At 50.7% G+C, this 27,680-nt stretch overlaps 1 protein-coding gene across 1 annotated transcript; it reads left to right on the plus strand.

The window, feature by feature from the left end:
• Window positions 1-138: 138 nt before the first annotated feature.
• On the plus strand, window positions 139-27,680 carry GDI1 (GDP dissociation inhibitor 1). Its single transcript, XM_060252498.1, is given in 13 exon segments — window positions 139-281; window positions 6,098-6,205; window positions 8,058-8,157; window positions 9,680-9,814; window positions 13,195-13,393; window positions 16,213-16,344; window positions 17,725-17,738; window positions 17,741-17,787; window positions 17,789-17,824; window positions 19,935-20,106; window positions 23,985-24,129; window positions 26,015-26,069; window positions 27,419-27,680. Coding segments are annotated over 13 exon segments (1,341 nt in total). The 5' UTR covers window positions 139-236; the 3' UTR covers window positions 27,572-27,680.

Genomic DNA, 27,680 nt, shown 5'->3' on the forward strand with positions numbered 1-27,680 from the left:
GAGCAGCGGACCGGAACTTCTTTCTCTCCTCCAAACCGTGGAAGGGGAAACGGAGTGCGCATGCGCTCACGCGCCGCCCCTCGCTAGCGGCGCGTTGAGCGGGCGGCTCCCCGGTGGCGGAGGGATCCCCTTTCCGGCGGAGGGATCTGGCGGGGCGGCGAGTGGCGAGGCCCATCTTGGCTCCGCTGGGGCGGGCGGGGGGAGGTGGAGGAGGCGGCGGCTCCGCACCGGGCATCATGGACGAGGCCTACGACGTGATCGTGCTGGGCACCGGCCTGACCGTGAGTCCCTCCGGCCACCCTCCTACATCCCTGCCTCGCATCAGCATCGCCCATCCCCTCCCTGCCTTGCATTGCCTTGCCTTGTCCGGGTAGGGCTGCATCGCCCTTTGCAACGTCCCCCGGCCCACGTCCTGCTCAAAGTGCCCGCAATGCTGCGCTGCCTTGCAGCGGTCCAGACGCCGGCCGCTCCTTGCACAGTGCATTAGTGCACGGTGCGTTGCATTAGTGCACGGTGCATTAATGCACGGCGTATTGGCGGCGGCCTCGTCTCCTCCGTGCCGCAGCATCCATTTTGCCCCTGCCCTTCATCCCCGAGCGTTGCTGTCACTCCTCCAAGCGGCTCTTCCTTTTCCTTGCCCGTCCCCCCCACCCTTCCCTTCAGTCTGGGTTGCAGCTTCGCTGATGCAACCCGACGCCATCGGAGTTCCTTAACAGCGGGATAGGATGGCCCCTCCCGATTGAATTGCATCCCTGTGCCCCCCCAGGGTGGGCTTTGCGATGCATGCAAAAACTATCGCATGGTATGTATGGGGTTGTTTTAAAAACAAAAACCAGTTCCTTAATGGTTTCAAGGGGCTGTAAAGACGGTGGGGCAGACCCCGCCTCCCCAGTCAGCTGGCAGTCCCGGCCGGTTTGAATTTCAGTGGTATTTGCGCTTCTGCGGTGCCATCCCGTTGCATAGTGGTCGAGCCCCCACCCGCAGTATCCCTAGTCAGTTCTGCAGCCCCAGCGCGCTCCCATCTGTGTGTGAGGAGGGGAAGGTTAGCAGCACATGTTGAGCAGCCTTTTGTTGAGCATCGCTGCAGCTGGTACAGATGTTTGGGTGCCAGCTGGCTCTCCGTTCCCCCCTCTGTGTCACCCTCCATGAGTGCAACACCTTCCCACACCGGTGCATTTTGTACTTCGAACTTTCTGACTGCACATCAAAGGTCTTGTGCCACTGGTAGGAAAGAGGAAGAGTTGAGTAGCACCTTAAGGATTAACAACATATGTGGCAGGCAGTGTTCCCTCTAAGGAGAGGGACGGTGGCTCAGTGGTAGAGCATCTGTTTGGGAAGCAGAAGGTCCCAGGTTCAATCCCTGGCATCTCCAAAAAAGGGTCCAGGCAAATAGGTGTGAAAAACCTCAGCTTGAGACCTTGGAGAGTCACTGCCAGTCTGAGTAGACAAGACTGACTTTGATGGACCAAAGGTCTGATTCAGTATAAGGCAGCTTCATGTTCATATGTTCATAAGCTGAGTTAACACATTTTTAGCCTCCACCTCGCACATTTTTGTCTTCGCTCAGGAAGGATGACCCCAGAGCACAGTGATTTATGCAGTAGCTCAACTTTAATGCCAGGAGCTCACAACTTTAATGTCAGTAGTTCACAAAGTAGAATTTTTGCTCACGGGACTCTGCAGCTTAGAGGGAACATTGTTTGCAGGGTAGGTGCTGCTTCAGCTAGATCGGGGTGGCCAAACTTGCTTAACAGAAGAGCCACGGAGAAGAAACGTCAGATGTTTGAGAGCCGCAAGACATGAATATCAAGTGTTTGAGAGCCACGAGACAAGGAAAGAAGGAAGTCAAATAGATGGGGGGGGGGAAGGAGAGATGGAAAGAAATCAACTTTAAATGCATTCTCCAAGCCACCAATCGGCTTGGCTCGGAGAAATGATTTAGGGAGAGAATTGCCTTCTTCAAGCTGCCCGACAGAGCCGGCTCGAAGCGGCACAATATGTGTGAAAGAGCCGTACGTGGTTCCCGAGCCACAGTTTTGGCCGCCCATGAGATAGATCAAGATGGGTAGCCGTGAAAGTCTGTTTGTAGCGGCAGAAAAGGGCAAGGGTCAAGCAGCACTTTACAGACTAACAAAGGGTGTGGCAGGGGAGGAGCTTTTATGAATCACTTTTCACTTTTAAAGATATTGAAGAGCTGGAGTCCAGTAGCACCTTAAAAACTAACACAATTCGTGGCCGAGGATGAGCTGTTGTGAGTTACTGATCATTTCTTTTGCTACTAGCAAAATGTAGCTCGTGTCTCCCCAAGTAGATCTTTGCAGTCTAGGAAAGGCCTAGTGCAGGGGTGTCAAACATGCAACCCCGGGGGCCAAATCAGGCCCTTGGGGGCTCCTGTCAGGCCCCCGAGCAACCGACTATCATCTGCTTCTTTCTCCCTCTCTTGCTTCCTTCTGCATCACAGCTTGCTTTGCCAGGCTTGCTCAATTGCACAGGAGCTACAGACCAATACTTCTGTTTTCTCCATTGCCTGAGGCTCCTCCCTTGGAGGGGGAGGCAGTGTTGCTAGGCTCTCTCAATCGCACAGCAGAGCTAGTGAGCCAGGCATCTCTTCCTTCTTTTGACTGACACTCTTTCCCCCTGGGGAAGGAAGGAAAGAGCCGGAGCTTCCTTTGCCCAGTTCCCTGGATTCCACAGGAGAAATACAAAGAAAGCACCTTTAAGACCAACAAGTGCTGATGTTGTAAGCATGTTTTAAGTTTTTTTAAATTTTTTAAATTGTGTTTGTGTTTTTTATAAGTTTATATCTCTGCTACCTAATCTTAAATAGGTACACACATGGCCCGGCCCAACAAAGTCTCATTTATGTCACATCCGGCCCGCATAACAAATGAGTTTGACACCCCTGGTCTAGTCTTTGTGGTCTCTGTTATGCCTAGATTAGGGGTGTCAAACTCATTTCTTATGAGGGCCGTATTTTCACCTTGTTGGGCTGGGCCATGTGTGTCATAAAACGTAATGCCGGATAGGGGAGATATAAACTTTATAAAGAACATAGACACACACATTTAGCCTAATCCACCTCACTGGCTTGTTGAGCGTCAGTCAACAGAAGGAAGAGAAACTTGCCTCAGTAGCTTTGCTGTGCAATTGAGAGAGCCTGGCAAAGCAAGCTCTCCTTCCCCCACTTCCTCCCTAAGGGAGGAGCTTTGCTCTGTAGCTCCTGTGCGATTGAGCAAGCCTGGCAAAGCAAGCGGTGATGCAGAAGGAAGCAAGAGAGGAGAAGGAAGCTGACAACAGTGAGTATATCTCACTAGCCTTCTTGCCTTCTTGCCAACATCTTTACAGTTAGAGTGGAACAGGCTTCCTCTGGAGGTGCTGGCCTCTTCTTAAACAGAGGTTAGGTGGCCATCTGACAGCCATGCTGCTTCTTGGGCAGAAGATAAGGAAGGCAGGAAGGGCTCAGGGAAATCTTGATCGCCACTTTGGGATTGGGTAGCATTTTTTTCCAGGTCAGTTTAGTTGGGGATCCTTGAGTTTTTTTGGCCATCTGGGCATGGAGCATGGGTTACTGGGGGTTTGTGGTGTGTGTGTGTGTGTGGAGTATTCGTGCATTTCCTGCATTGTTCTGGGAGTTTGGACTAGATGACCCTGGAATTCCCTTCCAACTCTGTGATTCTCTTCTGAGTTTTGCGTCCTCTGTGACCTGCCGCAGAAATGAATATACCAGGGGTGGCCAAACTGTGGCTCAGGAGCCACATGTGGCTGTTTCACACACATTGTGTGGCTCTCAAAGCCCCCACCAGTGAGATAGAGAAGTATCTCGGCCAGGGGTGTCAAACATGCAGCCTAGGGGCCAGTTTGGACAATAAATTTAAATTTAAAGTTGCTTTCTTTCCACCTCTCTCCCCCCCCGTTTCCCCACCTTCCTTCCTTTGTTGCTGCTCTCAAACATCTGACATTTATTCTATGTGGCTCTTACGTTAAGCAAGCTTCAATATACCTTGCATTTCTTTCCATTCTCCCTGCACAACGTCCTTGGGTCTGATCTGGCAGTTTGGGTTTGCCCCCTCTTTCCACATTGCTTCAGGGATAGGGATTTCCTACACTGGAAACTGTCTTCTCTGTTGCTTTCAGCATAGTCTGTTAACCGCGGATTCGTAGTACTAAGCACATTAGTTTTGTACCATTGTAACTATTCTCCAAAATCCCCGATATTGTCATTTGGCAAAGAGGGACTGAGGTTGCTAGAGCCTCTCGTGAAACTCTGGCTGCTGGGATGACCTGGGGTGAAGGAAAAATTATTAATCCAATTTAATTCTGTAGTGTAGAGCTGTCCTAAGGGCCCGTTCAGCTTAGTTGTTGATAGCAAAACATACGTGCTGTTACTTCTAATTTGTCAGCCGAGAGCATCCAGACATGTTCTTTCACAGAAGTTCTTCTGTTAACGGGGAGCTCCTGCTGACTTCTCTGTACTAAAAAAAAAAGCAATTTATTCTTGCTGGGGAATTGCAATAGTTTCTCTAACCGGCAACATTTGTAGTGATTTGGATTGATGGGTAGGGATATAGCGGCGCGAATGCCACAGGAAGCTATTGGATAGCGTTTGTGGCATCACTGATTACGAATGCCACAATTCCCACTCATTCCAAAATGCTGATCCCACGGTGACTGGTGCTTATCCTTCAAGTGGAGCTTGATTGAGACCTTCAGCATAAGGCCTCTTCTTCCCTTCCAGGTTTAGCATGATTGCTATTCCTCCGTGACTGAATCAGTGCTTTTTTTCTCGGGGGGAACACAGCGGAACAGAGTTCCTCTTCATGGAAACAAAACTCCCGAAAAATGTTTAAAAGTTAATGAGGAGCATCCATGTGTTTCCCCTTCGTTTCCTTCTTGAGAGTTCCAGCACCTCTTTTTGCAGGGAAAAAAAAGCCCTGAACTGGATCCACTGCTAGTCTGGTATTAGAAAAAAATAATTGCTATAACCTGCAAAGAATGAATTTTGTGGGAAATTCAAGTGCCCGTCTGCCCTTCCATAGCAGCTAATGGTACTGCCATGGGAGCTTCCCATATGGCAGGGGTGGCCAAACTGTGGCTCGGGAGCCACATGTGGCTCTTTCACACACATTGTGTGGCTCTCGAAGCCCCCAAGACCCTGTCGGCCCGCTTGGAGAACGCATTTAAAATTAAAGTTGCTTTCTTTCCACCTCTCCCTCCTTCGTCTATTTGCTTTCTTTCCTCCTTCCTTTCTGTGTCGAGGCTCTCAAACATGGGACGTTCGTGTCTTGTGGCTCTCAAACATCTGTGGCTCTTACGTTAAGCAAGTTTGGCCACCCTTGCTGTATGGTTTTTGGTCTGCCGCTGTTACCAGAGAAGTGTGATCCAGTTTAAGGGGAGCAGGCCTTAAGTCTCAAAGTGTGAGCTTGCAAAGACCCAGTCTGATCATTAAAGAAGAAGATACTGGATTTATATCCCACCCTCTACTTCGAATCTCAGAGCGGCTCACAATCTCCTTTACCTTCCTTCCCCACAACAGACAGACACCCCATGGGGTGGGTGGGGCTGAGAGAGCTCTCCCAGAAGCTGCCCTTTCAAGGACAATAGCTATGGCTGCCAGATCTGTGGCTGACCCAAGACCATTCCAACAGCTGCAAGTGGAGCAGCGGGGAATCAAACCCAGTTCTTCCAGATAAGAGCCCGCGCACTTAACCACTATACCAAACATTGCTTGCGGGTTTGGGGAGCATATGCTTTTAGCCTGAAACAAGGGTTCCACTTTTTTGGGTTTTTTTGAGCCTGAGAGCACATTTGGGATTGTGATAGGAGGCAGTGGGCGTGGTCACAAAAAGGCTTGCCTTGGGAGGCAGAGCCAACCACAAAATGCTATGGAGTGAGGCGACACATAACTCTTTACATAAAGCTGCTATCATTATTAACAATAGAAACTCAAAAAGCCCCACCTACTTTCTGAAAATACTCAGGCACCAAGAGAGGCGTTGGTTAGTGACACGGCGCCTGAGGGCATGTTGTTGAGAAATCCCGTGCCTGACTTTGATCTCATATTCTGCAAAACGCATAATCCTGCTGTCTTCTGTCCTAGGAATGTATCCTTTCGGGCATTATGTCCGTGAACGGCAAGAAGGTCTTGCACATGGACCGGAACCCGTATTACGGGGGCGAGAGCTCCTCCATTACCCCCCTGGAAGAGGTGAGAGACCAGCGGCGCTTTGTGTGTGTCAGTTTCGAACGCAGGTCTGAGAAGCTGCATGCTGCAAGGATGAAGAGCATGACTGTTTTTTTCCACCATGACCTCGCTAGGTGGAACTCGCTAAGAGACAAGCCTGTGTCTTTTAACCTGAGTCATCTCAACTGCAATGTATTTGCTGGCTAATAGGACCAGCTTCCCTTTTCATAGGATTTCTGTTGGTGTTACTGTGATGACTTACCTGGAGCACTGTGGGCAGGTTGTTTTTTTTCCCCAGCAGGAACGGGAATGCAGTTCCGGCTGGCTTGGCGCCGGGGTGTGTGGCCTAATATGCAGATGAGTTCCTGCTGGGCTATTTCTACACTAAACAGCCTGTGTGGAACAATGGTGACATCAGGGGGCATGGCCTAATGTGCAAACAAGTTCCTGCTGTGCTTTTTCCACAAAAAAAGCCCTGCGCGAAACAATGGTGACATCAGGGAGTGTGGTCTGATATGCAAATGAGTTCCTGTTTGTCTTTTTTTTTGTACACTAAAAGCCCTGTGTGGAACAATGGTGACATCAGGGGTGTGGCCTAATATGCAAAGGCGTTCCTGCTGGGCTTTTTCTTTGAAAAAAAAAAAAAGAGCCCTGATTCTGGTCACTTGGAAGCACCACCTATGTGCTTAAACAGTGGCAGTTTGTGATATCGGTGTTTAGATTTCTCAGGATCCTTTTTCTGAACAGATGGGTTTCTGTGGCACAGGGAAAGCAGAGTGTATATTGCACACCATTTTCACCTTTAAAGTGCTAGATATTATTAATGTGAAGAATAACTGATCTTCTTGTTCTATATTCCAGCCTGACCTGAATGGTTCAGGCTAGGCAGAACTTGTCAGAACTCGGAATTTAAGTGGAGTCAGCCTTGGTTAGTTTTTGAATGGGAGACCACTGAAGGAAGCCCGGGGCTGCTCCACAGAGGCAGGAAATGGGAACCCACCTCTGAACATCTGCCTTGAAAATCCCACGGGATCGCCATCAGGGGTGGAATTCTAGCAGGAGCTCCTTTGCTTATTAGGCCACACACACCTAATGTAGCCAGTCCTCCAGGAGCTTACAAAAAAGAGCCCTGTAAGCTCTTGAAGGATTGGCTACATCAGGGGGTGTGGCCTAATATGTAAAGGAGCTCTTGCTAGGATCCCACCCCTGGTCGCCGTAAGTTAGCTGTGACTTGATGGCAAAAAAAAAAAAATAATTTATGTATTCTGCACCAGGGAGTGTGCAAAATTGTAGCAGTGGTTAAACTAAGATGAGTTTGGGGGTCAGGGAGAGTTCCCTTATTGATCAGGGCTTTCTTTTAAGAAATTCGTCTCGGGATCCTGCCTGGGGCGCCCTGCACCCTAGGGCCGGCACTCTTCGGATAAGAAGTTTAGGGACTGTGTTCCAGACTGTTCTGTATAACTTATTGTACAGAAGATCCTATTGTGCAGATCTTGTAGCGCTGAGTGTGCCGTATTAATGCTGATGACCCGCTTCCGTTCTTTCTGGTGGTTCCAGGTTTCTGAAATGGGAACATGTTGGTTATTTGAAAGTCCCATTTTGTTGGCTGTGCTGACTCTCTGTAGTCCGCCTTGAGTCCTTGTGAGAAAGACGGATTATATATCATGGACTGTAAATCATGTAAATATGAATGAAAATTAGCTACATCCACTATTGTAAGGGAGGTAAAAACTTTTCTCCAGCTGATCTGTCAGATTTCTTTGGGCCGCTTCTTGTATTTAGGCAGCACTGACAGGTTACTGCATGCCAGCGAGGCATTTTTGCATCGAAACATCCCGTTCATTTGTGCGATCCGCTGTCTTTCCTCGGTCCCCAGCTCTACAAGCGCTTTGAGATCGCCGAGGGCCCCCCTGAATCGATGGGCCGTGGCCGCGACTGGAACGTTGACCTGATTCCCAAATTTCTCATGGCCAATGGTAAGTCCAGCTGGGGTTTGTACTCTTGGTCAGCTGGCCCCTCAAGACAAAGACCCATTTTGTTAAAGGTGGACAGGGATGAGCCGAAGGAAGAGCATCTCTGTGGGAGGGTGAGCGGCCAGATCGGAGGGCAGACCTACGACGCAGCGCCTTAAGATGCATGTGCGTGAGTTTTGTAGATTGTTGGCTAGCCTCCTTTACGAGGTTGCTATGAGAATAAAGCGAAGGAGGGGAGAACTACGCGTACTGCTTTGAATTCTTCGGAAGAACAGCAGGACAAAACAAATTGCAGACCTGGCAAATAACCGTCCAGATAAGTCTTTCTGCAGTCCTTGAGGAGCTAGATTTGAGTCCAGTAGTGCTTTAGAGAGCAATAAGTTTTTTGTAGTGTGCGCTTTCAAGAGCCAAAGCTCTTTTAATCAGATACGAAGAAGAAGGTATTGGATTTATATCCCGCCCTATACTGTGAATCTCAGAGTCTCAGAGCAGTCACAATCTCCTCCACCTCCCCACAATAGACACCCCGTGAGGTGGGTAGGGCTGAGAGAACTCTCACAGCAGCTGTCCTTTAAAAGGACAGCCTCTGCCAGAGCTATGGCTGACCCAAGGCCATTCCAGCAGCTGCAAGTGGATGAGTGGGAAATCAAACCCGGTTCTCCCAGATAAGAGTCCACACACTTAACCACTACACCAAACTGACTCTCAGTGGGAAGGGAGATCCCTGAGTCCTTATAGAAGAAGAAGACGACTGCAGATTTATACCCTGCCCATCTCTCTGAATCAGAGTCTCAGAGCGGCTTGCAATCTTTTTTATCTCCTTCCCCACAACAGACACCCTGCGAGGTGGGTGGGGCTGAGAGGGCTCTTCCAAAAGCTGCCCTTTCAAGGACAACTCCTGCGAGAGCTATGGCTGACCCAAGGCCATTCCAGCAGCTGCAAGTGGAGGAGTGGGGAATCAAACCCTGTGAGGTGGGTGGGGCTGAGAGAGCTCTCCCAGAAGTGGCCCTTTCAAGGACAACTCCTACGAGAGCTATGGCTAACCCAAGGCCATTCCAGCAGGTGCAAGTGGAGGAGTGGGGAATCAAACCTGGTTCTCCCAGATAAGAGTCCGCACACTTAATCACTACACCAAACTGGCTCTCTTCTGAGTTTGGTGGTGGGAGAGGTGTTGCAAAGAATGCAGCCGTACAAGTTCCAGATGCAGTCTGCTTGAACAGAGCCGGGGGAAAATGCTGAAGGGCAGAGAAGTAGCATCTGTCGTGAGTGAAGGACCTTCTGTGGCTATCCAGTGTGGGGTTGAACATTGTTCTGCTGTCTTTGAAGCTCTCTTACACCTCACAGTTCCTCCCACGCTCTTCTGTCCTGACGGACATTTCTGTGCAAGAAGCTGGTAACCTCATCCCTGCAGCTTCTTAGGAAAGGACTTTTATACAAGGAAATGTGGGCTCCCATCTGGAGTATCACCCATAGAGCAAACAAGGAGGGTTTCAGGCCCAGACAAAGCTTCTCTTCTCCCCCGCAGGCCAGCTGGTGAAGATGCTGCTGTACACAGAGGTGACCCGCTATCTAGACTTCAAAGTGGTGGAAGGCAGCTTCGTCTACAAGGCAGGAAAGATCTACAAGGTGCCGTCGACCGAGACCGAGGCTCTCGCATCCAGTGAGTGGGCCTGTCCTAGCATGACAAGCGACACAAAGCTGCCTGTCTGACTTGATGCTCTTTATGTTTGCGTGCGTTGATTATAGATCCGAGTGGGCAGCCGTGTGGGTCTGAAGCAGTAGAACAAAGTAGGAGTCAAGTGGCTCCTTTTAGACCAACAAAGTTTTATTCAGAACGTAAACTTTGTTGGTCTTAAAGGTGCAACTTGACTCCCAACTTTGTTCTAATGCATCGATTATTATGGTTTTTAAGTGCGTGTCTCGCTGTACAGACCCGCCTGGGATGGCCATTCCAACGTTAAAAAACGGAACAAATGTACATTCTGTTACAAGTATAAAAAGCACAACGGATGCATTTTCCTGGGCTTCCCTCCTGTGCAGTTTCTCAGCTGGAGAAGAGGAGATTGAGGGCGGACATGATGGCTCTCTTGAAATGTTTGAAGGGCCGTCACTTAGAGGAGGGCCGGGCACTGTTCCTGCTGGCAGCAGAGGAGAGGACTCGCAGTTATGGGCCTAAATTAAGGGTGGGGGAGGTTCCAGCTGGATATTTTGAAAAACTTCTTTACAGTAAGAGTTGTTCAGCGGTGGAATCAGCTACCGAGGGTGGGTTGTGAGCGCACTCTCACTGGCAGTCTTCAAGGAGCAGCTGGAGAAACGTTTGTTGGGGATGCTGTAGGCCAAGGGTGACCAAACTGTGGCTTGGGAGCCACATGCGGCTCTTTCACATATATTACATAGCTCTTGAAGCTCCCAACGCCCTGTTGGCTGGCTTGGAGAAGGCATTTCCCTCCCTGTCTGCCTAACTACATCTGATTTTATTCTGTGTGCCTCCTCCCTCCCCACATCTGATTTTATTCTGTGTGCCTCCTTCCTTCCCTCCCTCCCTCCCTCCTTCCCTCCCTCCTTCCTTCTTTCCTTCCTTCCTTAACACCCTTCCTTAACTTCCTTCCTTCCTTCCCTCCCTCCCTCCCTCCTTCCTTAACCCCCTTCCTTCTTTCCTTAACCCCCTTCCTTAACCTCCCTCCCTCCTCCTTCCTTCTTTCCCTCCTTCTTTCCTTCCTTCCTTAACCCCCTTCCTTAACCTCCCTCCCTCTTTCTTTTCTTTCTTTCTTTCTTTCTTTCTTTCTTTCTTTCTTTCTTTCTTTCTTTCTTTCTTTCTTTCTTTCTTTCTTTCTTTCTCTCTCTCTCTCTCTTTCTTTCTCTCTTTCTTTCTCTCTTTCTCTTTCTCTCTTTCTCTCTCTCTCTCTCTCTTTCTCTCTCTCTCTCTTTCTCTCTCTCTCTTTCTCTCTCTTTCTTTCTTTTCTTTCTTTTCTTTCTCTCTTTCTCTCTCTCTCTCTTTCTTCTTTCTTTCTCTCTTTCTTTCTCTCTCTCCTCCCTCCCTTCCTTCCTTCCCTCCCTTCCCTTCCCTCCTTCCTTCCTTCCTTCCCTCCCTCCTTCTTTCCTTCCTTCCTTAACTTCCCTCCCTCCCTCCTTCCTTAAAACGCCCTTCCTTAACTTCCTTCCCTCCCTCCTTCCTTCTTTCTTTCCTTCCTTCCTTAATGCCCTTCCTTAACTTCCTTCCTTCCCTCCTTCCCTCCCTCCTTCCCTCCCTCCTTCCCTCCCTCCTTCCCTCCGTCCCGCCCGCCTTCCTGCCCGCCTTCCTTCCTTCCTTCCTTCCTTCCTTCCTTCCTTCCTTCCTTCCTTCCTTCCTTCCTTCCTTCCTTCCTTCCTTCCTTCCTTCTCTTCCTTCCTTCCTTCCTTCCTTCCTTCCTTCCTTCCTTCCTTCCTTCCTTCCTTCCCTCCCTCCCTCCCTCCCTCCCTCCCTCCCTCCCTCCCTCCCTCCCTCCCTCCCTCCCTCCCTGAACTTCCTTCCTTCCTTAACCCCCTTCCTTCCCTCCCTCCCTGTCTTCTCTCAATCATCTGATGTTTATTCTATGTGCCTCTTAAGTGAAGCCAGTGTGGCCAGCCGTGCTCTAGGCTGATCCTGCATTGAGAAGGGGGTTGGACCAGATGGCCTGTATGGCCCCTTCCAACTCTGTGATTCGCCCCCCAATGAGGCTTCATTCTCCCACCTGCAAAGGTGCTTTTGGAATGTGTAAAAGTAACTTTTGGAACTTCACACTTTTGGAATGGGTAAAAGAAAGAGTCTCCCCCATCCCAGAGAAGCCCTTTGTATATATCTGCATGAATCACTGTTCGGGGCATGGCTTTTCCGAGGATGAGTGATTCTGCTGTATCTCTGTACAAAGTACCGTCACCCCGAGATGAAGCGACACAGCAGAATTAGCTGCCCTGAATCTAACTCAAAGGCAGTCAGGCCAGAGCCCTGAATCATGCAGAGACACTGCGGGTGCATTCTTGCATTTACAGCAGCCGTGTTTCACAAACATAAGTCTGGCAGCTTGCAGAGGGCTGTCTTAGGGTCACAGCGGTCTGCCTAAACAGAAAAGTTCATTCCATATTTTATTTATCCCGAGTGTGTGGTCTGGGATTTGGAAATCCAAGAAGCGACTAGATTCTAACCTTTACGCCTGCTCCTTTCTGAGACCAAAGACACCATTCTAAAGCCACTGGACCACCACCGAGAACTGATGTTGGGACGGGGAGAATTGACACTGTCCTCCTCCACAAACTATGCAGAACTGAACAGAGTTTGAGTCCAGTGGTTCCTTTAAGACCAACAAAGTTTAATTCTGGGTATGAGCTTTCATGCAGATGCACGCTTCTTCAGATATCCTTCCGATAAGCACGCTTATGTCCTTAGAAAAGCCTTGGTCTCTACACTCTGTTGTTGGCTGTGTAGATAAACTGACTGGCCACTGTGTGAGACAGAATGCTGGACTAGATGGACCACTGGTCTGACCCAGCAGGGCTCTTCTGATGTTCTCATGAAGGCCTCAGCCTCTGTGCTCTGTTGTTGGCCCTCCAGAGGAACTGGCTGGCCACTGTGTGAGACAGAATGCTGGACTAGATGGACCACTGGTCTGACCCAGCAGGGCTCTTCTGGTGTTCTTATGAAGGCCTCGGCCTCTATGCCCTGTTGTTGGCCCTCTAGAGGAACTGGCCAGTGAGATGGGATGCTGAAATATGCAAACCACTGGTCTGATCCAGCAAGGCTCTCTTATGAAGGCCTCTGCCTCTACACCCTGTTGCTGGCCCTCCAGAGGAACTGGATGGCCACTGTGTGAGGCAGGATGCTGGACTAGATGGACCACTGGTCTGATGCAGCAGGGCTCTTCTGATGTTCTTATGAAGGCCTCAGCCTCTTTGCCTTGTTGGCTGTCCACAGGAACTGGTTGGCTGCTGTGTGAGTCTGAGGGCACACTCTTCCCCTGACACTCCAGCGCACCCCTCCCCTCCCTCCCAGCTGTCATAACTCCCATGACCCTCTCTGTCCTGCAGATCTCATGGGCATGTTTGAGAAGCGCCGCTTCCGCAAGTTCCTGGTCTTCGTGGCGAACTTCGATGAGAACGACCCGAAGACACTGGAAGGGGTGGATCCACACGGCACCACCATGCGCGAGGTCTATCGACGCTTCGACCTAGGCCAGGATGTCATCGACTTCACGGGTCACGCGCTGGCGCTCTACCGCACTGATGAGTGAGTGACCTTTGGATCTGTAGCCTTGGGGTGGGGGGGGGTCCTTCTCTCCCTGGCTCTCTCTGCCAGCATCCCGGCTTCGCTCGGCCTTTTCAGTGGCCTCCCGCGACTGAGACCAAACGAGTCACCTTCCCCCCACACTCGTTTTTATTCCCATTTGGTGGGGTGGGTTAGGATCCGCACAATGCTGTCCCCTGACTGCTGATTGGCTTCGATCTTTCCCAAGTCTGGTTTGCAAAGATCTTTTTGGAAAGAACTCAGTCAGAGTGGGGGTGGGGGAGTGGATAGGAAGGTGGGCTATTTTGCAGTTCCTGCCCACGTTAGGGGCAGGGACGGCGGCTCAGTGGTAGAGCGTCTGCTCGGTAAGCAGAAGGTCCCAGGTTCAATTCCCGGCATCTCCAACTAAAAAGGATCCAGGCAAAAATAGGCGTGAAAAACCTCAGCTTGAGACCCTGGAGAGCCGCTGCCAGATTGAATAGACGATACTGACTTTGGGGAGGGACGGTGGCTCAGTGGTAGAGCATCTGCTGGGCAGGCAGAAGGTCCCAGGTTCAATCCCCAGCATCTCCAACTAAAAAGGGTCCAGGCAAAAATAGGTGTGAAAAACCTCAACTTGAGACCCTGGAGAGTCTCTGCCAGTCTGAATAGACAATACTGACTTCGGGGAGGGACGGTGGCTCAATGGTAGAGCATCTGCTTGGCAGGCAGAAGATCCCAGGTTCAATCCCCGGCATCTTCAACTAAAAAGGATGCATGCAAAAATAGGTGTGAAAAACCTCAGCTTGAGACCCTGGAGAGCCGCTGCCAGTCTGAGTAGACAAGACTGACTTTGGGGAGGGACTGTGGCTCAGTGGTCGAGCATTTGTTTGGTAAATAGAAGGTCCCAGGTTCAATCCCCGGCATCTCCAACTAAAAAGGGTCCAGGCAACTAGGCATGAAAAACCCCAGCTTGAGACCCTGGAGAGCCTTTGCCAGTCTGAGTAGAAAAATACTGACTTTGGGGAGGGACAGTGGCTCAGTAGTAGAGCATTTGCTTGGCAGGCAGAAGGTCCCAGGTTCAATTCCCGGCATATCCAACTAAAAAAGGATCCAGGCAAATAGGTGTGAAAAACCTCAGCTTGAGACCCAGGAGAGTCTCTGCCAGTCTGAATAGACAATACTGACTTTGGGGAGGGACGGTGGCTCAGTAGTAGAGCATCTGCTTGGCAGGCAGAAGGTCCCAGGTTCAATCCCCGGCATCTCCAACGAAAAAAAGGATCCAGGCAAATAGGTGTGAAAAACCTCAGCTTGAGACCCTGGAGAGCCGCTGCCAGTCTGTGTAGACAATGCTGATTTTGATGGACCTCCCCTCCCATCTATTTTTCTTCCCTCCTCCCAACATCTGACGTTCGTTTCTTGCGGCTCTCAAACATCTGATGTTTATTCATGTGGCTCTTCCGTTAAGCAAGTTTGGCTGCCCCTGCCATACACCATCTTGCTAGATGTCCCAGAAGCCCCAAACGCTGCTGATGCATCCCCCACCACTGGCCATCTCCACACTCACCTGATTTGCGCTCAACCTGATTCTGGGGGATGATGATTTGACAGGAATTGGCATCGTTGGTGCCTCGGATTGGGTGGCTCAAGATACAGATGACGCGGACCACCTTCCCCGCCGGGCGCACTCGGTCTGGCACGTAGCTGGGGTCGCAGATCAACTGCTTGCAGTGTGCCACCTAGGAGAGAGAGCGGGCATCGTTAGGAGAGCTACAGGAAAGGCCTGGCCTCTGGCTCTGCACGTGACCCCCATGAGGTTCTAGAAAATAATCAAGAGCTCTCAAAATGGCCCATCTGGAACAAATGCTACACTAGAGACAAGACAAGAAGAAAAGAGCTTCGCTTTCTGAAACAAATGCACAAATTCCATTGCATTGGGAGCCATGTGCTGGGTGAACTTTTTTTTTAAATCCACAGGAACAGGAAGGTGGTGGGACAGAAAGAACAAACATGAAGCTACCTTGGGCTGAATCAGACCATTGGTCCTTCAAGGTCAAGACTGTCTTAGACTAGCAGCAGCTCTCCGGCAGAGAGGTCTGTCCCATCAGCTCCTTTTAACTGGAGTTGCTGGGGATTGAACCTGGGACCTTTTGCATGCCAAGCAGAGCTCTGCCACTGAGCCAGGGTCTCAGGTCAAGGTCTTTCTCATCACCTCCTGCCTGGTCCTTTCAACTGGAGATGCCGGGGATTGAACCTGGGACCTTCTGCATGCCAAGCAGATGCTCTGCCACTGAGCCAGGGTCTCAGGTCAAGGTCTTTTCCATCCCCTCGTGCCTGGTCCTTTTAACTGGAGAAGCTGGGGATTGAACCTGGGACCTTCTGCATGCCAAGCAGAGGCTCTGCCACTGAGCCAGGGTCTCAGGTCAAGGTCTTTTCCATCCCCTCCTGCCTGGTCTTTTTAACTGGAGATGCCGGGATTGAACCTGGGACCTTCTGCATGCCCAGCAGAGGCTCTGTCACTGAGCCAGGTCTCAGGTCAAGGTCTTTCTCATCACCTCCTGCCTGGTCCTTTTAACTGGAGATTGCCGGGGATTGAACCTGGGACCTTCTGCATGCCAAGCAGAGGCTCTTCCACTGATCTACAGTTCCTCCATAGCACTTGGAAAGTCCCCTTGTACAGGGACCAGAGGTTTTCTTTCAAGGGCGTGGACTGTCGGCTGCCCTTGGGCAGACGAGAGGAGAGTCACACTCTGCCCTTAGGAGATGTCCGATTCCCTCTCCTGCCATCTGCCCGCTTTTCTGTTGAGCCGGACTGAAGTCAGCCTTTCTGTTTTGCTTTCCAGCTACCTGGATCAGCCCTGTTTGGAGACCATCAACCGCATCAAGCTGTACAGCGAATCCCTGGCCCGCTACGGCAAAAGCCCCTACCTCTACCCGCTCTACGGTCTGGGGGAGCTCCCGCAGGGGTTTGCCAGGTACTTCGTCTCCAACGTCTTTTGGACTTGGGTGTTTCTTACTAGCGTTCGCTTTCTTCCTCGTCCAGATCCAGTGCTGAGGAATTCAGGTTTTTAATTAAATGGCTAAAACAGTCATCAAGGGTGTTGAACTGGTTCGTTATGAGGACCACATCTGACATAAATGAGACCTTGTTGGGCCGGGCCATGTTAGGCCAGGCCTTGTATGTACCTATTTAAGATTAGCTAGCGGAGATACAGACTTGATAAAGGACGCAAACGCAATTAATTTTTTTAAAAATGTAAAACATACCGTATTTTTCGCACCATAAGGCGCTCCGGAGGATAGGACGCACCTTCCTCCTGGGGGGCGATCCGCTGCCTCTTCCTCCGATCCGGCGCTTCCCCCGCGCCTGCTTGCCTGGCTCCATCTTCTTCAGGCAAGCGCTGGGATCGCTCCACGTGGCCCCAGCGCTTTGCAAGCGCCGGCTGCGGAGGGGGCAGCGTGCTTCCTACTTGCCTGTGCTCCTGCCTTCAGCTGTGACGTTTAAAGCAAGCGCTGGGATCGGAGGGGGGGAGGGGAGCGATCCCAGCGCTTGCTTTAAACATCACAGCTGAAGGCAGGCACACAGGGAAGTAGGAAGCAGGCTGCCCCCTCCGCAGCCGGCGCTTGCAAAGCGCTGGGGCCACGTGGAGCGATCCAGCGCTTGCCTGAAGAAGATGGAGCCAGGCAAGCAGGCGCGGGGAAGCGCCGGATCGGAGGAAGAGGCAGCAGATCACCTTCCCCGAAGGTACGTACCTTCAGACTATAAGACGCACACACTTTCCCCCCCACTTTTTTTTGGGGGGGGGAAGTGCGTCTTATAGTCCGAAAAATACGGTACCTAAAATGTTAGCACTCATTGGTCTTAAAGGTGCTTTCTTTGTATCTCTCCGTGGATCCAGGGAACTGGGCAAAGGAAGCTTTGGCTCTTTCCTTCCTTCCTAGGGACTGGTGGAGGGAGGAGCCTCAGCCAATAGAAGGAAGAGAGACTTCGCTCAGAAGCTCTGCTGTGCAATTGAGAAAGTTTAGAAAAACAAGCTCTGCCTCCCCCCCCTTCCTCCCTAAGGGGGGAGCCTCAGCCAATGGAGAAAATAGAGGTTTTGCAGTGTAGCTCCTGTGCGATTGAGCGAGCCTGGCAAAGCAAGCTGTGATGCAGAAGGAAGCGAGACAGAAGGAAACAGATGACAGCCAGTTGCTCAGGGGCCTGATTCGGCCCTCAAGCTGCGAGTTGGGCACCCCTGAACTACACCTTTTTTGCAAGAAGTTCAAATTTTATTTGAGCCAGCTTCGTATACTGCGTTTGAAGTTGCGGGAACCCGTCTGACCAATATCGTCTCACTAACCCGCTTCCCCAACAGGCTCAGCGCTATTTACGTGGCACCTACATGCTCAACAAACCGGTGGACGAGATCGTCATGGAAGGGCGGCAAGGTGGTCGGGGTCAAATCGGAAGGCGAGGTGAGGGTGGTTGGACGGTGCTCTTCCCTCCTGCGCGGTTAGCAAAAAGCTAGGATGTTGCCGGTTGCTTCCCAGGCATCGCTCTCGGGAGTGACGCTAGCAGGAGGGCTGGCCACGGAGTCTGCCAGAGCGCCACATTTTAAAAGAACTGTTTCCTGTCTGAAGAGTTCTTTGATCTACCACTGCTTGATGCCTTTGCAGCCATTCAATTCAATTCAGTAACCTTTATTGGCATGATATCGAACATCGCAGGGAACCAGTCCATCCATCAAATGGCAATTCGCAAATACATTAAGCGCCTCCTAGATGCCAGATATGAAAAATCTGCAACAGTTTCAATTACCAGTTGGTTCCGAGTTGACAACAAGAAGACAATTTTTTTGCTCACTCAAAACGGGGCTCAATGAGTATGGAGCGCAGGTCAGAGTAAAAAGTACAGTTTAAGAGCACGTGTTCTAAAGCTTTGATCTCTGCACATGCAGAGAAGTAAATCGAAATACATTGAAATATAAATAAACATGCACAAGTGCACAGTCTGTTAGCATAGGGAGTTTTATGGAATCTTCCAAGAAGGATTGCAGATGGTAGCACTTTGAACCTAGCTAGCGAATAGGCTCTGCGTTGCCAAGGGGCAGACGGCAGGTGAGATACTCAGCCCTATACCCAGGAGGTAAAAACCCCAAACTCAAGGGTGAACATCTGCCTTTAGCAAGGCTTTCGAGAACCCTCAATTCAGTATCAACGATCGTTGTCTAATCGATAAGAAAGCGGATTTTTGGGTATATAGAAATAGATCTCCAATATTAATCCCAATTGAATTGATTTTGTCCTCCATGCTGCACAGCCATGCAGAGCACTGAGACAACCATCATCTGTTCTAAAAAGCATGCGCAACCAATATTTAATGGCCCCCATGCGGCCCTCCTGTTGCCCATTCCTGTGTGAATCCTGTGAGCTGGTCGAGGTCACAGAGAGGCCTGCCCTTTCAGAAGCCACGATTCATTCATCCCAAAGCCTGATGTAGCTGTTTCCCCAAGATACTGGGATAAACTAGATGGGGTCCAACTTTCCTCCAAGTTGCCCCTTTGAGCCTTTATTTAATAGTTAGAGGGGTTAGTTCAGTGTTGTTCGACGGACCTCTTGAGGATAGCTTCCAGGTGCAGAAAGCCTTCCTTTTTAGCTTTCTTTGACTCTGCGAAGAGCCATGGCTCAGTGGCAGAGCCTCTGCTCGGCATGCAGAAGGTCCCAGGTTCAATCCCCAGCATCTCCAGTTAAAAGGACCAGGCAGGAGGTGATGGGAAAGAACTTGAACTGAGACCCTGGCTCAGTGGCAGAGCCTCTGCTCGGCATGCAGAAGGTCCCAGGTTCAATCCCCGGCATCTCCAGTTAAAAGGACCAGGCAGGAGGTGATGGAAAAGACCTTGACCTGAGACCCTGGCTCAGTGACAGAGCCTCTGCTTGGTATGCAGAAGGTCCCAGGTTCAATCCCCAGCATCTCCAGTTAAAAGGACCAGGCAGGAGGTGATGGGAAAGAGCTTGACCTGAGACCCTGGCTCAGTGACAGAGCCTCTGCTTGGCATGCAGAAGGTCCCAGGTTCAATCCCTGGCATCTCCAGTTAAAAGGACCAGGCAGGAGGGGATGGAAAAGACCTTGACCTGAGACCCTGCCTCAGTGACAGAGCCTCTGCTTGGCATGCAAAAGGTCCCAGGTTCAATCCCCAGCAACTCCAGTTAAAAGGAGCTGATGGGACAGACCTCTCTGCCCGGAGAGCTGCTGCTAGTCTAAGACAGTCTTGACCTTGAAGGACCAATGGTCTGATTCAGCCCAAGGTAGCTTCATGTTTGTTCTTTCTGTCCCACCACCTTCCTGTTCCTGCGGATTTAAAAAAAAAAGTTCACCCAGCACATGGCTCCCAATGCAATGGAATTTATGCATTTGTTTCAGAAAGCGAAGCTCTTTTCTTCTTGTCTTCTCTAGTGTAGCATTTTTTCCAGATGGGCCATTTTGAGAGCTCTTGATTATTTTCTAGAACCTCATGGGGGTCACGTGCAGAGCCAGAGGCCAGGCCTTTCCTGTAGCTCTCCTAACGACGCCCGCTCTCTCACCCAGGTGGCACGCTGCAAGCAGTTGATCTGCGACCCCAGCTACGTGCCAGACCGAGTGCGCCCGGCGGGGAAGGTGGTCCGCGTCATCTGTATCTTGAGCCACCCGATCCGAGGCACCAACGATGCTAATTCCTGTCAAATCATCATCCCCCAGAATCAGGTCGGGCGCAAATCAGGTGAGTGTGGAGATGGCCAGTGGGGTGGGGTGGGGTGGGATGCATCAGCAGTGTTTGGGGGCTTCTGGGACATCTAGCAAGATGGTGTATGGCAGGGGGCAGCCAGACTTGCTTAACGTAAGAGCCACGTGGAATAAACATCAGATGTTTGAGAGCCGCAAGAAAGGAACATCAGATGTTGGGAGGAAGGAAGGAAAATAGATGGAAGGGAGGAAGGGAAGATGGAAGGGAAGGAAGGAAAATAGATGGAAGAGAGGAAGGAAAGTGGATGGAAGGAAGGAAGGAAAATAGATGGGAGGGGGAGGGAAGGAAGGAAGGAAGGAAAATAGATGGATGGAAGGAAGGAAAGATGGGAGGAAGAAAGGAAAATGGAAGGAAGAAAGGAAGGAAAACGGATGGAAGAGGGGAAGGAAGGAAAATAGATGGAAGGAAGGAAAATAGATGGGAGGGAAGGAAGGAAGGAAAATAGATGGAAGGAAGGAAGGAAAATGGAAGGAAGGGGGAAGGAAGGAAGGAAAATGGATGGAAGAGGGGAAGCAAGGAAGGGAAATGGATGGAAGGAAGGAAGGAAATAGATGGAATTAAGGAAGGGAAATAGATGGATGGAAGGAAGGAAAGATGGGAGGGAAGGAAGGAAGGAAAATAGATGGATGGAAGGAAGGAAAATAGATGGGAAGGGGAGGGAAGGGAAGGAAGGGAAATGGAAGGAAGGAAGGAAGGGAAATAGATGAAAGGAGGGAGGGGGAGGGAAGGAAGGAAAATAGATGGAAGGAAGGAAGTAAAATAGATGGAGGAGGGAGGTAGAGGTGGAAAGAAAGGGCCCAAGATCTACCATGACTGAATGAATTGTTTCCTACATGAACAAACTGCTGAGATTGGGTCCCATTAGCCTTTTGGGTTTGAAAAGGAGCTACTCAAAATGCGGCACTTCTCATCCAGAGATTGCGCCTTATTTCTTTGGCTTTATGGATTTTTCAAGAGACTGCACGAGTCCACTCCCCTTCATGACTGCGTGTTGAGTTGGACATTGGAAATTGTGTTGCAACTAGAGTGAGACTATTGAAACTTTGGGATGATACCTTACTGAGACCATTCACTGACTGAGTCATTTTCTCTTTATATATTTTATTTTATTTTTTATTTTGCAGATTTATAGGCTGCCCTTTCCCATAAATGGGCTCAGGGCGGCTTCCGACATAACAAAACAATCAAACAGTTTAAAACGACTAAAAACAGCTTTGACAGTTAAAACAATTTAAAATTAAGCGATTAAGGCACGGCTCACATTGAGGCGGCATGGATGGTGGAGACCGATCAGTGCAGGGGGGGCCAGTTTAGACGGTCAGGACGCCCGTCTGCCTCAGCCATAGACCTGGCGGAACAGCTCCGTCTTACAGGCCCTCCGGACTGATAACAAATCCGGGAGGACCCAAATCTCCGTAAGGAGCTGATTCCACCAGGTCGGGGCCAGTGCTGAAAAAGCCCTGGTCGAGGCAAGCCGGACGTCCCTTGGGCCAGGGATGGTCTGAAGATGGTGATTGGCCAATTGTAGCGCCCTCCGGGGCTCATATGGGGAGAGACGGTCCCGCAGGTATGCCGGTCCCAGGCTGCGCAAGGCTTTGAACGTCAGTACGGAAACCTTGAAGCGAATCCGGTTCTCGAATGGTAGCCAGCGCAGACTGCGCAGCGTCGGCCGACTGCTCGCCCGTACAGGTGATTCAGACAGCAATCGCGCCGTCGCATTCTGCACCAGCTGGAGCTTTCTGGATCAGCCTCAAGGGCAAGCCTGCGTAGAGCGAGTTACAGTAGTCCAGCCTGGAAGTGACTGCTGCATGGATCACCGTCGCTAGGTCCCGAGGGGCCTGATGAGGCGCTAGCTGTTTGGCCTGCCGAAGATGGTAAAAGGCAGATCGTGCAACAGCTGTGACCTGGGCCTCCGTAGAAAGGGCTTTTTATTGGATTTTTGAAATATCATCTTGGCCGTGACTACAAACCAAACAAGACAGAGACTGGAGTTTTTGTCTCGGAACAGATTGTATTTTGATATATTTAAGATGCGCGAGTGACATCTAGTGGTCATAGCTGATGGTTTCTTTCCTCCTTTTTGTAGTTTTGCTTGTACGCTGGCTTCCCCCCCCCCTTGTTGCTCCTTCAAGCTACCGGCTCGGCTTGGAGAAGTGATTTAAAGAGACAGACTCCTTCTCCAAGCCATTTGACAGGGCAGTGGGGTCTTTGAGAGTCACGCAAGAGCCACATGTGGCCCCAGAGCTGCAGGTTGGCCACCCCGGGTGTGGCATTACCAGTTGCCTTGATAGTTCATGTCTTTTAACCCAGTCGAGGATGTCAGGTGGACCAGGTGAACTTCTAGGGTAGGTAGGCCAGGCGCGAAGGTTTCTGGCCACGCTCTGCCCCCTCCTCTTAAGTTTTTTTGCCAGAAGTGACATCATCAGGTTGCGATCTGCCCAGACCTCTCTCTCTTCAGAGGGAGCTGGGAAGAGGCCTCCTTCTTTCTATCCTTGCTGAGCACTTCAGAAAGAAGGAGGCGGCCTCTTCCCGACTCCCTCTGAAGCGCACGTTCAGGTCGGCGCGAGCGGGGAGGGGGCGCCCACCGGCCCTGCCACTACTTTGCCGAGTCCCACGCACCGGCTCTGAGGATGGGGGGGGGGGTCACCAAACTTTTTGAGCCTGTAGGCACGTCGGGCATTCTGACGCAGGGTGGTGAGCACAACCACAAAATGGCTGCTGGAGGAGGCGGAGCCAGCCACAAAATGGCTTGCAGCAGGCTGAGAAGCACACGCTCACAGGAAGTCCAAGGACAGCAGGAGACCGGGGAGTAACTTTTTAAAAATGCACTGGGAAGGTGTAAGAGAATAAAACAAACACTACGATGGCAACTTGTGCTGGAGTAACATTATCTTGATCTGCTCAGCCAGTCAGAAGCTCTGCTGGGCAGCTGCCCCCATCTGGCCACGCCCACTTGGGGTGGGTGCTGTAAAAGATGTCCAGCACCTTTCCATCTAGGTCCTTAAGTTATGTTGGATATTATTTTGCTAATTCTGTGATTCTGTAATTTTACAGGTTTTGTAACTATGATATTGGCTAGTTTGGATGTGAGGTTTTTTTGAAATGTTTTTGTAAGGTCTTTTAAATGTTGTAAGCCACCCAGAGCCCACTTGCGGTGGGATAGGGCAGGGTATAAATTGAAAAATTAAATTTTTAAAAATTTAAATGTTGACGGGCGCCATCAACCAATTTTGCTGAAAAACAAGAAAGGGGAACGCAGTAATGGATAATCCAAATTAAAAAAAACTTTAAAACTGTGTAAAAACAACGCTGTAACTCTGTATCAAATCATGCAAATATCTAATAATATCAGAAACTTCCCAATGTACAAAGTCCAAAGAAGAATAATAGAACGATCTATTGATAACGCAGTCCAATTGAAGGATGTGCTTTTCAAATGCTTTCCAAATTATTCGTTCGCCTTTGTTGTCCATTGTGCAAATTCAGTCTTGCCTACTCAGACTGGCAGCGGCTCTCCAGGGTCTCAAGTTAAGGTTTTTCACACCTATTTGCCTAGACCCTTTTGAGTTGGAGATGTCGGGGATTGAACCTGGGACCTTCTGCTTCCCAAGCAGATGCTCTACCACTGAGCCACCTTCCCTTCCCATTATTATAGCGTTGTTTGTAGACTGTTTTTTATTTTTTTGATTTGGATCAACCAGTTCTAGGCAGATCCAGAATGTGAACCTGGGTTTCTTTGATCCCCTTCAAAACTCTTGATCCATCTGACTTTTATTAGAAGGCAAACATTGAGCAGGGCCAGGAGCATTCCTCGAGGCTTCTGACGCTTCCCTCCCCCCCCCCCCTTGTCCCAGATATCTACGTCTGCCTCATCTCCTCTGCCCATAACGTGGCAGCCCAGGGCAAGTACATCGCCATCGCCAGCACCACGGTGGAGACGGACTGTCCCGAGAGTGAAGTGCAACCAGCGCTCGAACTGCTGGAACCCGTGGACCAGAAGTGAGTGATGCAGGAGCTCCATCATCGCCCATGTTCCGTACACAGCTCCCTAGCTGCCACAAGCCGCCACCCCCCACACACATACACAGGCATGCACCGCTGTAGCTTGTCTTTGTTCCGGCCAGCAGTGGAACGTGGGAGGAGGCGACAGACGTAGCTGGGGCCTGCGGACCTGAGCAAACCGGTGCCATCACTACTGGTGCCATCACTACCTGGTAGCCCCACCAGCACTTGCCTTCCTCCATGATAGGTTGCTGTTGGGAAAGAACATAAGGGAAGCCATGTTGGGTCAGGCCAATGGCTCATCCAGTCCAACACTCTGTGTCACATAAGAACATAAGGGAAGCCATGTTGGATCAGGCCAATGGCTCATCCAGTCCAACACTCTGTGTCACATAAGAACATAAGAGAAGCCATGTTGGATCAGGCCAATGGCCCATCCAGTCCAACACTCTGTGTCACATAAGAACATAAGAGAAGCCCTGTTGGATCAGGCCAATGGCTCATCCAGTCTAACACTCTGTGTCACATAAGAACATAAGGGAAGCCATGTTGGGTCAGGCCAATGGCTCATCCAGTCCAACACTCTGTGTCACATAAGAGAAGCCATGTTGGATCAGGCCAATGGCTCATCCAGTCCAATGCTCTGTGTCCCATAAGAACATAAGAGAAGCCATGTTGGATCAGGCCAATGGCTCATCCAGTCTAACACTCTGTGTCACATAAGAACATAAGGGAAGCCATGTTGGGTCAGGCCAATGGCTCATCCAGTCCAACACTGTGTCACACAGTGTCCCAAACCCATCATGAGGTCCAACAGTGGGGCCGGGACTCCAGAAGCCCTCCCACTGTCGCTCCTCCCCCCCCCCACCAGCACCAAGTAAACAGCATCACTGCCCCAGACTTAAGAACATATGAGAAGCCATGTTGGATCAGGCCAATGGCTCATCCAGTCTAACACTCTGTGTCACATAAGAACATAAGAGAAGCCATGTTGGATCAGGCCAGTGGCCCATCCAGTCCAACACTGTGTCACACAGTGGCCCAAACCCAGGTGCCGTCAGGAGGTCCACCAGCAGGGCCAGGACACTAGAAGCCCTCCCACTGTTGCTCCCCTCAAGCACCAAGAATACAGAGCATCACTGCCCAAGACATAAGAACATAAGAGAAGCCATGTTGGATCAGGACAATGGCCCATCCAGTCCAACACTCTGTGTCACATAAGAACATAAGAGAAGCCATGTTGGATCAGGACAATGGCCCATCCAGTCCAACACTATGTGTCACACAGTGGCCAAAGAAACCAGGTGCCATCAGGAGGTCCACCAGTATGGCCAGGACACTAGAAGCCCTCCCACTGTGCCCCTCCCAAGCATCAAGAATACAGAGCATCACTTCCCCAGACATAAGAACATAAGAGAAGTCATGTTGGATCAGGCCAATGGCCCATCCAGTTCAACACTATGTCACACACTGGCCAAAACCCTGTTGCCATCAGGGGGTCCTCCAGTGGAGCCAGAACTCCAGAAGCCCTCCCACTGTGCCCCCACCCCAAGCACCAAGAATACAGAGCATCACTTCCCCAGACATAAGAGAAGCCATGTTGGATCAGGCCAATGGCCCATCCAGTTCAACACTTATGTCACACACTGGCCAAAACCCTGTTGCCATCAGGGGGTCCTCCAGTGGAGCCAGAACTTCAGAAGGCCTTCCACTGCTGCCCCCTCCCGAAGCACCAAGAAGACAGAGCATCACTGCCCTAGACAGAGTGTCCCATCTGTATACCTTGCTAGATTACAGTAATGTTTAAGCAGAAGCTGAAGAGGCACAAAAGGTAGGGAGGTCCGCATGGTTGATTTTCTGACATGTCTTTTCCTCCCTGTAGGTTCGTGGCCATCAGTGACATATATGAACCAACTGACGATGGGACTGACAGTCAGGTGAGTCCCGGGGGAGGAGAAGGAGGTTTGGAGAAGGGGGAGCATCGCAGGTAGAGGTTCTGCATTGGGCCTGTGGCTCAGTGGAAGAACCTTTGCTTGGCAAGCAGAAGGCCCCAGGTTCAATCCCCAATGACTGCAGTTAAAAAGACAAGGTAGAATATGATGGGAAAGACCTCTGCCTGAGACCCTGGAGAGCTGCTGCTGGTCTCAGTAGACCAGGGGTGTCAAATCCATTTGTTATGACAGCCGGATCTGACATAAATGAGACCTTGTTGGGCCAGGCCGTGTGTATACCTATTTAAGATTAGGTAGCAGAGATATAAACTTTGAGAGCCAGTTTGGTGTAGTGGTTAAGTGTGCAGACTCTTATCTGGGAAAACTGGGTTTGATTCCCCACTCCTCCACTTGCACCTGCTGGAATAGCCTTGGGTCAGCCATAGCTCTGGCAGAGGTTGTCCTTGAAAGGGCAGCTGCTGTGAGAGCCCTCTCAGCCTCACCCACCTCACAGGGTGTCTGTTGTGGGAGGAGAAGTTATAGGAGATTGTAAGTTGCTCTGAGTCTCTGATTCAGAAAGAAGGGTGGGGTATAAATCTGCAGTCTTTATAAAGGACACAGACAAACACAATTAAAGATTTTGTATCTCCTGTGTGATCAAGGGAACTGGGCAAAGGAAGGTCTGACTGTTTCCCTCCCTCGTCAGAGGATGAGGAGGGGGAGAAGCCTCAGCCAATAGAGCCAGTTGATCTGTAGCTCCTGAGCAATTGAGCAAGCCTTGTGATGCAGAAGGAAGCAAGAGAGAGGGAGAAGGAAGCAGATGACAGCCAGTTGCTGGGGGGCCTGATTTGGCTCCTGGGCCACATGTTTGACACCCCTGGAGTAGACAGTACAGACCAGGGCCTTTTTTTGTAATGAGAACTCCTTTGCATATTAGGTCGCATGCACCCCCCCCCCCCCCGATGTAGCCAGCCCTCCTGGAGCTGACAGTAGGCCCTGTTCTAAGAGCCCTGTAAGCTCTTGGAGGATTGGCTACATCAGGAGAGTGTGGCCCAGGGGTGGAATTCTAGCAGGAGCTCCTTTGCATATTAGGCCACACACCCCTGATGTAGCCAATTCCTCCGAGAGCTTATAAAAAAGAGCCTTGTAAGCTCTCGGAGGATTGGCTACATCAGGGGTGTGTGGCCTAATATGCAAAGGAGCTCCCACTACAAAAAAGCCCCGATACTGACTGTGATGGACAGATTATAAGTGTCGGTTCCTGCGTCTTCTTTGACGTGTCCCTCCCGTTCACAGGCCTCTCCCCCATCTCATACACCCGGCTTTGTTCTTCTCTCCCCTGCCCCTCCCCACAGATATTCTGCTCGCGATCGTACGACGCCACCACTCACTTTGAGACGACGTGCGACGACATCAAAGACATTTACCGGCGCATGGCGGGGGCCCCCTTTGACTTTGAGAGCATGAAGCGGCGCCAGAACGATGTCTTTGGCGAGGACGAGCAGTGACCACACCCCATCTGTTCCTCCCTCCCCCCCCCCCCCAGTTTTAACCATGCGAGGGACCATACCCCCACTCTGGACTGGCTCTGTCCCATGCGTCACCCTGAGAACCGAC

Source organism: Heteronotia binoei, chromosome 13 (genome assembly GCF_032191835.1).
Source record: "Heteronotia binoei isolate CCM8104 ecotype False Entrance Well chromosome 13, APGP_CSIRO_Hbin_v1, whole genome shotgun sequence".
NCBI classification, from domain to species: Eukaryota; Metazoa; Chordata; class Lepidosauria; order Squamata; family Gekkonidae; genus Heteronotia; species Heteronotia binoei.